At 45.8% G+C, this 15,759-nt stretch overlaps 2 protein-coding genes across 6 annotated transcripts in view; both read left to right on the top strand.

Moving 5' to 3' along the window:
• UNC13B (unc-13 homolog B) overlaps nucleotides 1-3,949 on the top strand; it is a 314,963-nt gene extending 311,014 nt beyond the window's left edge. For all 5 annotated transcript variants that reach the window (XM_083155406.1, XM_083155407.1, XM_083155408.1 and 2 more), the window contains 2 exons: nucleotides 79-238; nucleotides 2,398-3,949. In XM_083155406.1, the coding sequence (XP_083011532.1) occupies nucleotides 79-238; nucleotides 2,398-2,683 (446 nt within the window). In that variant the 3' untranslated portion in view covers nucleotides 2,684-3,949. The remainder of the gene's footprint in view (nucleotides 1-78; nucleotides 239-2,397) is intronic.
• Nucleotides 3,950-5,154: 1,205 nt separating this feature from the next.
• Nucleotides 5,155-15,759, top strand: part of LOC146023865 (phospholipid-transporting ATPase ID-like) — a 147,142-nt gene continuing 136,537 nt past the window's right edge. The window contains exon 1 of the mRNA XM_083155404.1: nucleotides 5,155-5,232. The gene's annotated coding sequence lies outside the window, so the exon portion shown is untranslated. The remainder of the gene's footprint in view (nucleotides 5,233-15,759) is intronic.

Genomic DNA, 15,759 nt, shown 5'->3' with positions numbered 1-15,759 from the left:
AGTGATAGTTGATCGGTGCAGTACCTGTGTCAGCCTGGAGTGGCGCTGTCCCCTTATTGGTGTCTTCTTACCCATCAGTGGTGGCTGCAAATGACCTGAAGTGGCAGACGACCGGCATGTTCCGCCCCTTTGTGGAGGTCACCATGATTGGTCCAAATCAGAGTGACAAGAAACGGAAATTCACCACTAAATCGAAGAGCAACAACTGGGCTCCCAAGTACAACGAGACCTTCCACTTGTGAGTATGGAGGGCTGTGTCCGGTCAGAGCCTGCACCAGGATTTGTGGCAGAACAGTTGCTTTATCTGTAGATCAGAGGCATCAAAATAACCCAGATTTTTGGAGTTTCCAGAGCTATAAAGAAGAGAAAACAATAATACAATAGCATGTTACATATTCTATGGGGCACGTTAGCCAAGTGTTCACACTATGCTATATGGTATTAATGATAGATTTGTAGCATCCTCCCTGTGACTGAGGTCACCCAATGCACACTGCTACAGTAGGTTTTAATTAAATTATAATATATCATAGAATCCAATTTATAAACTATTATCCAGTGACATCACTGAGAGTGCAGCCTATCTCGTGACATCACTGAGAGTGCAGCCTATCCAGTCACTTAGGACAAATGACATCACTGAGAGTGCAGCCTATCCAGTCATTTAGGACAAATGACATCACTGAGAGTGCAGCCTATTCAGTCACTTAGGACAAATGACATCACTGAGAGTGCAGCCTATCCAGTCACTTGGGACAAATGACATTACTGAGAGTGCAGCCTATCCAGTCACTTAGGACAAATGACATCACTGAGAGTGCAGCCTATGCAGTCACTTAGGACCAGTGACATCTCTGAGAATGCAGCCTATCCAGTCACTTAGGACCAGTTACATAATCAAGAATGCAGCCTATCGAGTCACCAGTAGCCAGTGACATCACTGAGAATGCAGCCTATCCAGTCACTGGGAGCCAGTGACATCACTGAGAGTGCAGCCTATCCAGTCACTGGGAGCCAGTGACATCACTGAGAGTGCAGCCTATCCAGTCACTGGGAGCCAGTGACATCGCTGAGAGTGCAGCCTATCCAGTCCCTAGGAGCCAGTGACATCGCTGAGAGTACAGTCTATCAAGTCACTAGGAGCCAGTGACATCACTGAGAGTGCAGCCTATTCAGTCACTTAGGACAAATGACATCACTGAGAGTGCAGCCTATCCAGTCACTTGGGACAAATGACATTACTGAGAGTGCAGCCTATCCAGTCACTTAGGACAAATGACATCACTGAGAGTGCAGCCTATGCAGTCACTTAGGACCAGTGACATCTCTGAGAATGCAGCCTATCCAGTCACTTAGGACCAGTTACATAATCAAGAATGCAGCCTATCGAGTCACCAGTAGCCAGTGACATCACTGAGAATGCAGCCTATCCAGTCACTGGGAGCCAGTGACATCACTGAGAGTGCAGCCTATCCAGTCACTGGGAGCCAGTGACATCACTGAGAGTGCAGCCTATCCAGTCACTGGGAGCCAGTGACATCGCTGAGAGTGCAGCCTATCCAGTCCCTAGGAGCCAGTGACATCGCTGAGAGTACAGTCTATCAAGTCACTAGGAGCCAGTGACATCACTGAGAGTGCAGCCTATCAAGTCACTATGAGCCAGTTACATTACGGAGACTGCATCATATACAGTAACTAGTCACCAGTGACATCACTGAGAGTGCAGCCACTAGTCACCAGTGACATCACTGAGAGTGCAGCCACTAGTCACCAGGGACATCACTGAGAGTGCAGCCACTAGTCACCAGGGACATCACTGAGAGTGCAGCCACTAGTCACCAGGGACATCACTGAGAGTGCAGCCACTAGGAACCAGTGACATCACTGAGAGTGCAGCCACTAGTCACCAGGGACATCACTGAGAGTGTAGCCACTAGGAACCAGTGACATCACTGAGAGTGCAGCCACTAGAGACATTACTGAGAGTGCAGCCACTAGTCACCAGTGACATCACTGAGAGTGCAGCCACTAGTCACCAGTGACATCACTGAGAGTGTAGCCACTAGGAACCAGTGACATCACTGAGAGTGCAGCCACTAGAGACATTACTGAGAGTGCAGCCACTAGTCACCAGTGACATCACTGAGAGTGCAGCCACTAGGAGGCACTGAATGTACAGCCTATCCAGTTACTAGGAGCCAGTGACATCACTGAGATTGCAGCCTATCCAGTCACTAGGAGCCAGTGACATCACTGAGAGTGCATCTACTAGGAACCAGTGACATCACTGAGAGTGCAGCCACCAGGAGGCAATGAATGTACAGGCTGCATTCCTCCCCTCCTCTATGTGTAAAGATCGCAGGTACACAATGTAATTCTCCCCCATTTTATCTCTAGTATTCTGGGGAACGAGGATGGTCCGGAGTGCTACGAGCTGCAGGTCTGTGTAAAGGATTATTGCTTTGCCCGGGAAGACCACGTGTTGGGAATAGCTGTGTTACAGTTGCGGGACATTGCTGACAAGGGGAGCTGCGCGTGCTGGTGTCCCATGGGACGGCGCGTCCAGATGGATGAGACCGGTCTGACCATCCTGCGGATACTCTCTCAAAGGACCAACGACGAGGTGGCCCGGGAGTTTGTCAAGCTGAAATCAGAGATTCGGTCCACAGAGGAGGGCAGCTGAGGTCGGACCATGCCCTCTGTTATGTGCCAATTTGCCAGCTCCCTACCCCAAAACCCGCACATGGAGCAGGGAGCGGATCGCAAGACCTGAAGATTATTTATTTTTTCTGTATTTTCAGATATCAAGAGATACTTTTAATAAAAAAAAACAAGATATCTTCTAACTGAAATATTTATAATAAAGGGACTGTGGAGGAGGCGGACTGTGCGTGGAGCACTGCCGTCCTGTCCCTATAAAGGGGGCCATTGGACGTCCAGGAAAGACTGGAGAATGCAAAAGACACTTTTTACTGCTGCTGTGATATTTATGCGACTGTTAAGGCAATAAGTCACCGACGGCCAAACCTCCGGTGCGCGACTGTGCCGCTCAGAGACTACGGCGCGGAGCGCAGTGCGCGAATCTGCAGATTCACAGAGCAGTTGCCGACTCTATCACAATGTAACTGATGTAGCAACCAAGAACAAGACGACCCAGAGTTCCTGCATCAGCGACTCCCCCGGAACATTCTAGAATCTTGCAATACAGTTGTTTTTTGTGGGTTTTTTAAAATTCTATTTAAAGATATTGTCCGCTTTACCGATAACTTTTTATTTTTATTACAGACTTTCGTTGCCGCGTAATATTTCCGGCTTCTCAGCATTTTATTTTGTTTTTTTAAGGTTTCCAGTGCTGGTATAATATTTTAGGGTGTTCCCTTTGCAGGACGACGCCCGGGGGGGGGGGGGGCGTGACATAGAGAACGGTAGTATGTATTATCACGGGATAGTGTTACAATCAGCTCATGTGCCATAATGATTGCCTGGGTGGTGCTTTCTGCGCGAGATACGCTTCTGTTACGGTTTTTGGAAAAGGAGACGAGATTTTTTTTTTTTATGTTATTTTTGCACTATTGGGGTGGGGGGAGATTTTTTTTTTTTTAGTTCAGAATTGGGGCAAGTTTTTGCGTGGATGATCAGAACAATATTCTGGGGATGGGGTGAGTTCTGTTCTAGCTCCTTCCTAATCACAGCCGTGTATTATATATAGTATAACGATTATCGGTACATTGCATTGTACAGGTATAAGAAGCTGACTTGGACCCTTGCAGGCTTGTAGTGTGACCTCTCCTCCCAAGACTGTGATTGTGTACACCACGCCTGCCAGTGTGTGAGATATGACTGTATTATGTGTTACAATATGTGAGAATACCGTGTAGATCTGTAACCGTATGTGCCATGTGTCACAGACCAGATAGTTCTGCCCTTAATAAAGGCTCTTTAAAACCGCGCCACATCTCTCAGTGTCTTATAATAACCTCAGTGACCTTCTGTACTTGTACCAAGCGCAAATGCGGCTGCACCGACCGCGGTTGTGGTGGGCGTTCTATTGTTCATGACTTCTAAGCCACCATAATCCAGGTGATTTCCCTGTAAGATCGCATGTGTGTACATGTTACAGACCATATTAGCGCTCTCACAGTAAGGTGCGCCCTTCTGCAACTTTAGCTAAACTCATTGCTGCGTCTCGCTGGGTTATGGTACATTACATCTACAATGTCTAGGTCTACAGTAATATGGGTGACCACTAGTGGGCGACAGTCAAAAGGTCGTTAGGGTCAAAAAGTCGGTGTTTAGAAGGTCGACGTGAGTTTTTCATGTGTTTTTGAGTCTATGTCGACATTGGTCGGAATGGATACTTCTTAGTGCACCGTGTCCCGTCACATGACTTGCTACGCTCGGCGTGCTTCGGGCACGGTGCCTCGCTGCACTCAGCACGCTGTTATATTCTCCCTCCACGCCATAGTGAGTGGTAGGGTATGAAATGCTCAAAATTTCGTTAAAAAAAATCTGCGTCGACCTTTTGGCACTGTCGACCTTTTTACATTGCTGACCTTTTGACTGTTGACCTATAGTGGTCGACCCTATAACTGTCGACCTAGAGTCAATCTATGATGAGTCCAGATATGTCTCACTGCATTCTATGGTCTCACAGCGTCCTTTATATTTATTACCACTGGGTGGAGCCCAACTGCTCCGGGAATACAGCTATCAGCCTGTAGCTGGTAAGACGTTGGTGAAAAGCATGGACGCAACAAACATAAGTCTATATGCTTAGTGAGAGCGGTTTCAAAGGTTACACACAAATCCATATGTTAATGTTACCTGAAGGTGAAAGAACCTGAAAATAAATGTAATTAACCACTTGAGTGGTATGCCTGCAGCTGTACACCACTGGCGCATCACCTGTCCGGGCACACACACCCCCACAGCAGCCACTGTACGATCCCGGAGCAGAGATGGGGGGGAGAGGGGTGGGCCACAGCTCTGCGGTGAGTTTTGCTGGGCCAGGACAAACCTGCCCTGGTAGGTTTGTCCTGCCCCAGCAAAACTCACCAGTCAAGGGGTTAAATGCAAAGGCCTGATTGCACCTATAGTGGATAATTACTGTATACTGTGTGTGGTCCACCATGCTTATTCATATATATATTTGTACATAGTGACGCAAGACCACGGAGATGACCTGCCGCACCCGTCCATTGGAGGAATAGAGTGTTAGTGGAATTGTAACTCGTAAGTAGCCCACTCGTAAGGACGCAATATTAGACTTAATACTTACAAATGGTGACAGAATATCTGATGTAAATGTGGGTGAAAACCTGGGATCCCAGTGACCATCAAGCAGTATGGTTCAGAATAAAGACAGAGACCGACTCATCGCACACAAAAACAAAGGTGTTAGATTTTAGGAAGGCTGATTTTGTAGAGATGGGAAACTCTGTAAGGGATTCTTTGGCAGAGTGGAAGAACTTGGAAGGAGTGCAGGATAAGTGGGAAAAATTAAAGTGTAATACTGAAGGCAACAGAACTTTGTGTCAAAAGAGTTAGAAAAAACACATGTAAAAGGAAGCCAGTGTGCAAAAAATGTAGCAAGTATTGTGAAAGCAAAAAGTTGGCCTTTAAGAAATTTAAGCAGACGCAAATTAATGAGGACAAAGAGGTGTATCTTGTTAGACAGAAGGAGGCTAAGAAGGTAATCAGATGTGCAAAAGCCCAGGCTGAAGAGAAAATGGCCCAGTCAGCAGGTAAAGGGGGGGGAACTCTTTTTAGGCATATAAGTGAAAGGACAAAAACAAAAAGTGAAGTAATAAGACTGAAGACAGAGAGTGGAAGTCTTCTTGAGGGGGACAATGTAATAGCAGATAATATTAATATTTATTTCTGCTCAGTATTCACTGCTGAAAGAGAGGGGAAGGGGCCACAGTTAAGTTGCAAGTTTAGTCAAAAAAATGAGGGAGAAATAGATACATTTACAGAGGTGAAAGTCTCTCGAAACTGAAAGTGGATAAATCAATGGGGCCAGATGGGATACATCCACGGATAATAAAAGAGCTTAAAGGGGAGCTGGTAACACCATTAACAAAATTATTCAACCAGTCACTAGCTATGGGAGTAATCCCAGAGGACTGGAAAACAGCGAATGTAGTCCCAGTGCACAAAAGTGGAAGCATGGAAGAGGTAAGCAACTATCGACCAGTGAGCCTTACATCAGTAGTAGGGAAATTGATGGAAACACTCTTAAAACAAAGAGTTGTAGAATATCTCAAAACCAGCAACTTACAGTATCCGAAAAGGCATGGGTTTACTGGGGGAAGATCATGTCAAACAAATCTTATAGACTTTTTTTTGACTGGGTGACTAAAGTAATAGATCAAGGTGGGGCTGTAGATGTAGCTTATCTAGACTTTAGTAAAGCTTTTGACACTGTCCCAAATCACAGTCTGTTTAAATAAACTTTGAAAGCTTGGGATTGGATTCTAAGATGGTTGAATGGATAAGATCTTGGTTGCAGGACAGAAAACAGAGTTGTAAACGGAGTACAGTCAAAGGAGGGAAAGGTTACAAGTGGAGTACCCCAGGCATCTGTACTTGGACCAGTGCTTTTTAATATCTTTATTGGTGATATAGCAAATGGAATTGAGGGTAAAATGTGCCTTTTTGCAGTTGTCACAAAGGTATGCAACAAGGAGTAGTTAAACAAATGATTTGTATTTACCCAGTTTGTTTAATTACTGTTGTTTCCAATTGTAAAGCGAAATGGAATATTCTGCGCTATATAAGAAACTGTAAATAAAGAAATTAATGATCTAGGTAGATTAGAGGAATGGTCAAGAGCATGGCAACTACAATACACAAAGGGTGGAATCTACCTTCACCAGCGCTAGGATAAATAGGGGAAAAGGTACTTTCCTTGCAACTATCCGAGTGTTGTTCTCCTCAGTAGGACAGTGAATGCGTTGAATATCCTCCTATATTTTAATCATATTTTCCCATGGGATTGCACATGTAAAAAAACATATTAGGTCTCATAGTGCATAACAATTTGAGGTCACGTGAATTCACACAATTAAAAAAGCACAATGTTTCCAAATAGGTATAAAAGCCTTTTGTCATCAATGAGGCACATACATAAAGTAAACAATATTAGTAAAGTGGCGAGTGCAAAGGGAAGTTCTGCAGATAATTACCAGATGGTAATGAACCGTCAAATAACCGTTCATAAACAGCATGCAAATTACAGGTGATGTCCCGGGCATACACAGGAATCGGCACGGCTGTGGCATCTCAGAAAGGTCTCCCTTTGTAACGCCTCCACGACGCGTTTCAAAGCCAGTCTGGGTCCTTTATCAAGGTGCACCTTAGGGTTGCAGCTCTTCCGGAGATCTCAGCAGCAGCTCGCTTTGCCTTGATTAGACTGAAGAAGTGGAAATGTAGCTTTTTCCCCCTGTAACCATCTCCATTTGCTTTGGTCTAAAAATACCACATACTATATTTTCCAGCTTCTTGTAAGTATATATATACAAAAAAAGTACACTGTGCCTCATTGTACTTTAGGCTCTAGCCGTGGCTATAAAGGAAGCAAAGTTTGAACACCCAGATATGCTGGTCACCAAGGCAGTGGTGTACTGTGAGACAGCCTTTTCCTGAGGAACCTGACTCTCTCTCTTTCAGGGAGAAAATGCTCTGTTCCTGGACTTCCCTGGTAATGTAGGATTGCAGTTTAATGCCCAAAAAATGCAAAATCATGCACTTAGGTCTCAGAAATCCAAAGACTAAATATAGTATAAATGGCACTATAATGGAAACTACTGAGGAGGAGAGGGATCTAGGTGTCACTATTTCAGGGGACTTAATGGCAGGTAGGCAATGTAACAAAGCAATGAAGAAGGCAAGTCAGATGCTTGGTTGCATAGGGAGAGGTATCAGCAGTAGGAATAAAGAAGTAATAATGCCACTGTATAGGTCACTGGTACGACCTCATCTAGAGAATTGTGTTCAGTTCTGGAGGCCATATCTCCAGAAGGACATAAATACATTAGAGACTGTACAAAGAAGGGCAACTAAAATGGTGCATGGCCTACATCACAAAACGTACCAGGAAAGACTAAAATTTTTTAATATGTATACTTTAGAGCAGAGAAGGGAAAGGAAAGGGGGGACATGATAGAGACTTTCACATATATCAAGGGTTATAACAAGGTACAGGTGGGAGACATTCTTCACAGGAAGAGGAGCAGCAGAACACGAGGACATGCACTGACACTAGGGGGAGGAAGGTACAGGTGGGAGACATTCTTCACAGGAAGAGGAGCAGCAGAACACGAGGACATGCACTGACACTAGAGGGAGGAAGGTACAGGTGGGAGACATTCTTCACAGGAAGAGGAGCAGCAGAACACGAGGACATGCACTGACACTAGAGGGAGGAAGGTACAGGTGGGAGACATTAGTCACAGGAAGAGGAGCAGCAGAACACGAGGACATGCACTGACACTAGGGGGAGGAAGGTACAGGTGGGAGACATTCGTCACAGGAAGAGGAGCAGCAGAACACGGGGACATGCACTGACACTAGAGGGAGGAAGGTACAGGTGGGAGACATTAGTCACAGGAAGAGGAGCAACAGAACACGAGGACATGCACTGACACTAGGGGGAGGAAGGTACAGGTGGGAGACATTCGTCACAGGAAGAGGAGCAGCAGAACACGGGGACATGCACTGACACTAGGGGGAGGAAGGTACAGGTGGGAGACAGTAGTCACAGGAAGAGGAGCAGCAGAACACGAGGACATGCACTGACACTAGGGGGAGGAAGGTACAGGTGGGAGACATTAGTCACAGGAAGAGGAGCAGCAGAACACAAGGACATGCACTGACACTAGAGGGAGGAAGGTACAGGTGGGAGACATTCTGCACAGGAAGAGGAGCAGCAGAACACGAGGACATGCACTGACACTAGGGGGAGGAAGGTACAGGTGGGAGACATTAGTCACAGGAAGAGGAGCAGCAGAACACAAGGACATGCACTGACACTAGAGGGAGGAAGGTACAGGTGGGAGACATTCTGCACAGGAAGAGGAGCAGCAGAACACGAGGACACGCACTGACACTAGAGGGAGGAAGGTACAGGTGGGAGACATTCTTCACAGGAAGAGGAGCAGCAGAACACGAGGACATGCATTGCATGGGGCCCCAGATTGTTGCCAAAGAGGGGAAAAGCCATTTTGCTATTACAGTGTAACTGAATGTTATTGAGCAATATTATGTGACTCTCAGAGAATCAGTCAGTTGCTGGTCTGTGCACCTGTTGTGCAGCTAAACAGGAAATATTGTGTAAACATGTCAGATGATTGTGAATCACAGCGTCCAACCTCTGCTACTACTGCAAGGATTCAGTCTAAGGAGCCTATGTCCTGTCAGTGTGTAGCGCCAGTGCTCGGTCTGGGGGGGGGGGGCAGAAATCTGATACCGCCCATGCTCCAGGCGGCACCTCTACAACCGTATGCTGCGGCTACATATACAGGTGCTGCGCTAGTTGTCGCCATGTGCTAGTCCCGTGGTGATTGGCGCTATACCATCTAAGTCGCGTTGAGCGGCTATATTGCAGACTGGTGATTCCGCGGCACGGGTATGAATGTGGAGCAAGCGATGGTGATCTGGCAGCAATGAGCACGGTTCCTAATATGCCGGACAGGGGCGTGGCTGTGACAAGTGGTGGGAGGCGCACCCCAACCAGCGTCCTGATGATGGAACTGCAAGACTGTGCGCCACTGTTGCGATGGGATATGGTCGTTGGGTCGAGCTATGGGCCTTATTTTGGTTCATTCTTTCTGACAAAATCCTTCTTAGATGGACAAAACCATGTGCACTGCAGGTGGGGCAGATGTAACATGTGCAGAGAGAATTAGATTTGGGTGAGTAATTTTGTTTCTGTGCAGGGAAAATACTGACTGCTTTATTTTTACACTGCAATAAAGATCTCACTTTGAAGTAAAACCCCACCCAAATCTAATTCTCTCTGCACAAGTTACATCTGCCCCACCTGCAGTGCACATGGTTTTGTCCATCTAAGAAGGATTTTGTCAGAAAGAATGAACAAAAATAAGGCCCTATATTCAGTTGACATACATTGGGTTGAGAGGCTGTACGCTGACACCTGTAAAAGGTCGACAGGGACTTAAGGTTGACATGGTTTATAAAAGGATTTTTCCAACAACATAAAGGTGGCATTTCATCCCCTACCATCCACTAGGGCGCGGAGGGAGAACATAATAGTGTGCCGAGAGGGGATGAGGCGTAACTTATACAGTACAGTACAACAGCGCTGCTGGACGTTTCCAGGATGAACTTTGCCTTGTGCACTTTGTTCCATTATCTCAGGTGCGCTGTTATCACATACATGTTACACTGATTACATGGTGGAGGGCAGTCGGGGGGGGGGGGGGGAGCTGTAGACCAGAATAATTCCGGGTACTCATATGTTAGTTGGGCGCCAAATTAGCATACGTACGCTAACTTAGGAAAATCGCATCGCATGGGCCATTTTGAGGAGCATGCGATGCAATTTTCCTATGTAATTTATTCACTGCTCTTTCACCCCCATTATCCACGCCACCCCACTATCCACGTTGGCGTGGAGTTGATTTTATATAGCCAAAGCATGGCGAGCGGACGCGGATTACTTTACATGTATTCCGCGTCCCCTCGCGGGGCTCGTCGCGAGGGGATTTAAAATCAACTCGCCGCCGTGATTGGTGGGGGTATGAAAAGGTCGGAGGACGCGTTCCGCCGCCCCACGCGGGGCTCGCTGCGCTCGCCACACTTCGGGGTGGCGTGGATAGTGCGGGAGTGCGTAAAAGCTATTTTTAGGACATACAATCATATTATTATATACCTAATGTAATGGCATCGCACACCCTATAAAATCGCATGCGATATTGCGGCAGGTGCGATGCGATACCTTGGGGGCACACAGAGGAGTGAATAAATGACATTAAAATCGATGTGATTTCCCTAAGCAGAATAGCCCACTAAGCAAATAGCTTAGAGGGCGCCTAACTAACATATAAGTACCTAATTCCATGTAGTGACAGACGCTGGGCAGCGCCCTCTTACCACTTTGTATATCTGTTGTTTTGTTTTGGGGTTTGTGTTGATTGTAGATCTCTGTCAGTTATGCTGGTCTATACTGTATAAAATAATGTTGTTTTCTCCCAGTAGGACACAAGTGCTTTCATTTTGCATGTGACAAGGTACTGAGTAAACTAGAAATACTACTAAAGATAGTAAATAGAAAAGGACCGGCAATATGGAGTGTATGATAGTGAAATGCATCAGTGGTAGTGTCCAGGGGTGATAGTGAGGGATGGTAGTGAAACGAGTCAGTGGTAGCATCCAGATCTGGTAGTGAGGGATGATAGTGAAACGCGTCAGTGGTAGTGTCCAGGGATGGTAGTGAAACGCGTCAGGGGTAGCGTCCAGTGAGGGACTGTGGAGAGTATGGGTCTCGCGCTGTGCGGGGAAGCGTAAAGCTCGACCCCCCCATGAATCAGGGTAACATCTAGGTGTCACAAATAGTCACTTAAGTGAGCCGTAGTGACAATACGTAGTCACCTGCTGCGTCGGATCCTTTGGGTCTCGACCATGTCTAGGGCAACATTCACTAGGTTGAATCCTATGAATGGTCGACGGGGTCTAAAGGTCGACACATGCTGAAGGACTCCAGTTAAAAGGTTGACACAGTTTTTCACTTTTTTTGTCCCAAATGTCGACAAAGCCAACATGGACAATAAAAAAGTGCACTGCGTCCCCTTGCATGGATCGCTGGGCTCACCATTCTTCAAGCCCAGGGCCTGCAACGCTCGGCACACTATTTTATTCTCCCACCACGCCCTAGTGGATGGTACGGCATGAAACACTTGTCAGCCTTCCCATAGTCGACCTTTAGACCCTGTCGACCATGGGTATCTTTACCATTCATAGGTGTTGACCTACTCACTGTCAACCTAGTGTCCGGATACCCTACCAGGCACCCAGTGACCTTAATGCAGACGGCAGCTGTTACTGCCACAGTCCCACCCAGAATGTTGGGGTGGTGGTAGGATCCAGAAACACCTTGCACCGGTCGTGTGTGTCGGCACCTTTGCGATCATCTTCGGCAATGTCACTGGTCAGGGGCGCCATGGACAATAGGGAAACCCTGCACTACATGAGAGCTTTTCTGTATAGGTGTGGATTGAGAGGTCTACTGTGTCTAGGTAGACAATAGGTCGACAACAAAATGTCAACATGGAAAGGGACGACTTTAACACTTTTTTTTTCAATGTCAACACCTGTCAACATGGACCCCCAATTAGTGTAGGCCATACCTCTCTCATAGCACACTTCACCATTCCCAGTTGTACTCCATGTGGCTGGAAAAGTATAAAACATATATATTGCAAGTACTGCACCCAGAGGACATTGGCACGTGCAGTAATATGCTAGTGTAAGCCTTGTGCTGGGGAAAGAGACCCATTAGAGCAGGCATGTCCAAACTATGGCCCTCTAGCTGTAGTGAAACTACAGGTCCCATCATGCCTTGCCACAGTTTTGCTATTAGGGAATGCTAAAACTATGGCAAGGCATGCTGGGATGTGTAGTTTCACAACAGCAGCACAGGCAGTACGGACGGTGTAATGGTTAGCATCACTGCCTCACAGCACTGAGGTCATGGGTTCTATTCCCACCATGTGTTATATATACGGGGCAGCACGGATGGTGTAATGGTTAGCATTACTGCATCACAGCGCTGAGGTCATGGGTTCTATCCCCACCATGTGTTATATATACAGGGCAGTACGGATGGTGTAATGGTTATAGCATTACTACCTCACAGCGCTGAGGTCATGGGTTCTATTCCCACCATGTGTTATATATACGGGGCAGTACGGACGGTGTAATGGTTAGCATCACTGCCTCACAGCACTGAGGTCATGGGTTCTATTCCCACCATGTGTTATATATACGGGGCAGCACGGATGGTGTAATGGTTAGCATTACTGCATCACAGCCCTGAGGTCATGGGTTCTATCCCCACCATGTGTTATATATACGGGGCAGTACGGATAGTGTAATGGTTATAGCATTACTACCTCACAGCGCTGAGGTCATGGGTTCTATTCCCACCATGTGTTATATATACGGGGCAGTACGGACGGTGTAATGGTTAGCATCACTGCCTCACAGCACTGAGGTCATGGGTTCTATTCCCACCATGTGTTATATATACGGGGCAGCACGGATGGTGTAATGGTTAGCATTACTGCATCACAGCCCTGAGGTCATGGGTTCTATCCCCACCATGTGTTATATATACGGGCAGTACGGATGGTGTAATGGTTATAGCATTACTACCTCACAGCGCTGAGGTCATGGGTTCTATTCCCACCATGTGTTATATATACGGGGCAGTACGGACGGTGTAATGGTTAGCGTTACTGCCTTACAGTGCTGAGGTCATGGGTTCTATCCCCACCATATATATACGGGCAGTACGGACGGTGTAATGGTTAGCATCACTGCCTCACAGCACCGAGGTCATGGGTTCTATCCCCACCATGTGTTATATATACGGGGCAGTACGGACGGTGTAATGGTTACATTACTGCCTCACAGCACTGAGGTCATGGGTTCTATTCCCACCATGTGTTATATATACAGGGCAGTACGGATGGTGTAATGGTTACATTACTGCCTCACAGCACTGAGGTCATGGGTTCTATCCCCACCATGTGTTATATATACAGGGCAGTACGGACGGTGTAATGGTTAGCATTACTGCCTCACAGCACTAAGGTCATGGGTTCTATTCCCACCATGTGTTATATATACGGGGCAGTACGGACGGTGTAATGGTTAGCATTACTGCCTCACAGCACAGAGATCATGAGTTCTATTCCCAGTATGTGTTATATATACAGGGCAGTACGGATGGTGTAATGGTTAGCATTATTGCCTCACAGCACTGAGGTCATGGGTTCTATTCCCACCATGGCCCTAACTGTGTGGAGTTTGTATATTCGCTCCGTACTTGCGTGGGTTTCCTCCGGGTACTCTGGTTTCCTCCCACAATCCAAAGATATACTGGTAGGTTAATTGGCTTCCAGCAGAGTTATCCCTTGAATGTCTGTGTGTGCGTGTACATGTGGTAGGGAATATAGATTGTAAGCTCCACTGGGGCAGGGACTGATGTGAGTTTTCAACTATTCTCTGTACAGCGCTGTGGAATATGTGTGCGCTATATAATAACTGGTAATAATATTCTCTGTACAGCGCTGTGGAATATGTGTGCGCTATATAAATAACTACTAATAATAATCTCTGTACAGCACTGCAGAATATGTGTGCGATATGTAAATAACTGGTAATAATAATCTCTGTACAGCGCTGCGGAATATGTGTGCACTATATAATTAACTGGTAATAATAGTCTCTCTACAGCGCTGCGGAATATGTGTGCGCTATATAATTAACTGGTAATAATAGTCTCTCTACAGCGCTGTTGAATATGTGTGCGCTATATAAATAACTGGTAATAATAGTCTCTGTACAGCGCTGCGGAATATGTGTGCGCTATATAATAACTGGTAATAATAGTCTCTGTACAGCGCTGCGGAATATGTGTGCGCTATATAAATAACTGGTAATAATATTCTCTCTACAGCGCTGTGGAATATGTGTGCGCTATATAAATAACTGGTAATAATAGTCTCTGTACAGCGCTGCGGAATATGTGTGCGCTATATAATAACTGGTAATAATAGTCTCTGTACAGCGCTGTGGAATATGTGTGCGCTATATAAATAACTGGTAATTATAGTCTCTGTACAGCGCTGCGGAATATGTGTGCGCTATATAAATAACTGGTAATAATATTCTCTGTACAGAGCTGTAGAATATGTGTGCGCTATATAATAACTGGTAATAATATTCTCTGTACAGTGCTGGGGAATATGTGTGTGCTATATAATAACTGGTAATAATATTCTCTGTACAGTGCTGTGGAATATGTGTGTGCTATATAATAACTGGTAATAATAGTCTCTGTACAGCGCTGCAGAATATGTGTGCGCTATATAAATAACTGGTAATAATAGTCTCTGTACAGTGCTGCGGAATATGTGTGCGCTATGTAATAACTGGTAATAATATTCTCTGTACAGCGTTGCGGCATATGTGTGCGCTATATAAATAACTGGATAATAATAGTCTCTGTACAGCGCTGTGGAATATGTGTGCGCTATATAATAACTGGTAATAATATTCCCTGTACAGTGCTGCGGAATATGTGTGCGCTATATAATAACTGGTAATAATATTCCCTGCACAGCGCTGCGGAATATGTGTGCGCTATATAATAACTGGTAATAATATTCTCTGCACAGCGCTGCGGAATATGTGTGCGCTATATAATAACTGGTAATAATATTCTCTGTACAGTGCTGCAGAATATGTGTGCGCTATATAATAACTGGTAATAATATTCTCTGTACAGCGCTGTGGAATATGTGTGCGCTATATAATAACTGGTAATAATATTCTCTGTACAGCGCTGCGGTATATGTGTGCGCTATATAATAACTGGTAATAATATTCTCTGTACAGCACTGTGGAATATGTGTGCGCTATATAACTGGTAATAATATTCTCTGTACAGCGCTGCGGTATATGTGTGCGCTATATAATAACTGGTAATAATATTCTCTGTACAGCGCTGCA

This window comes from Crinia signifera, chromosome 1, assembly GCF_055691185.1.
Source record: "Crinia signifera chromosome 1, ASM5569118v1, whole genome shotgun sequence".
NCBI lineage: Eukaryota > Metazoa > Chordata > Amphibia > Anura > Myobatrachidae > Crinia > Crinia signifera.
Note: the sequence above shows the minus strand (reverse complement) of the source record. Positions and strands in the feature narration are given on the sequence as shown.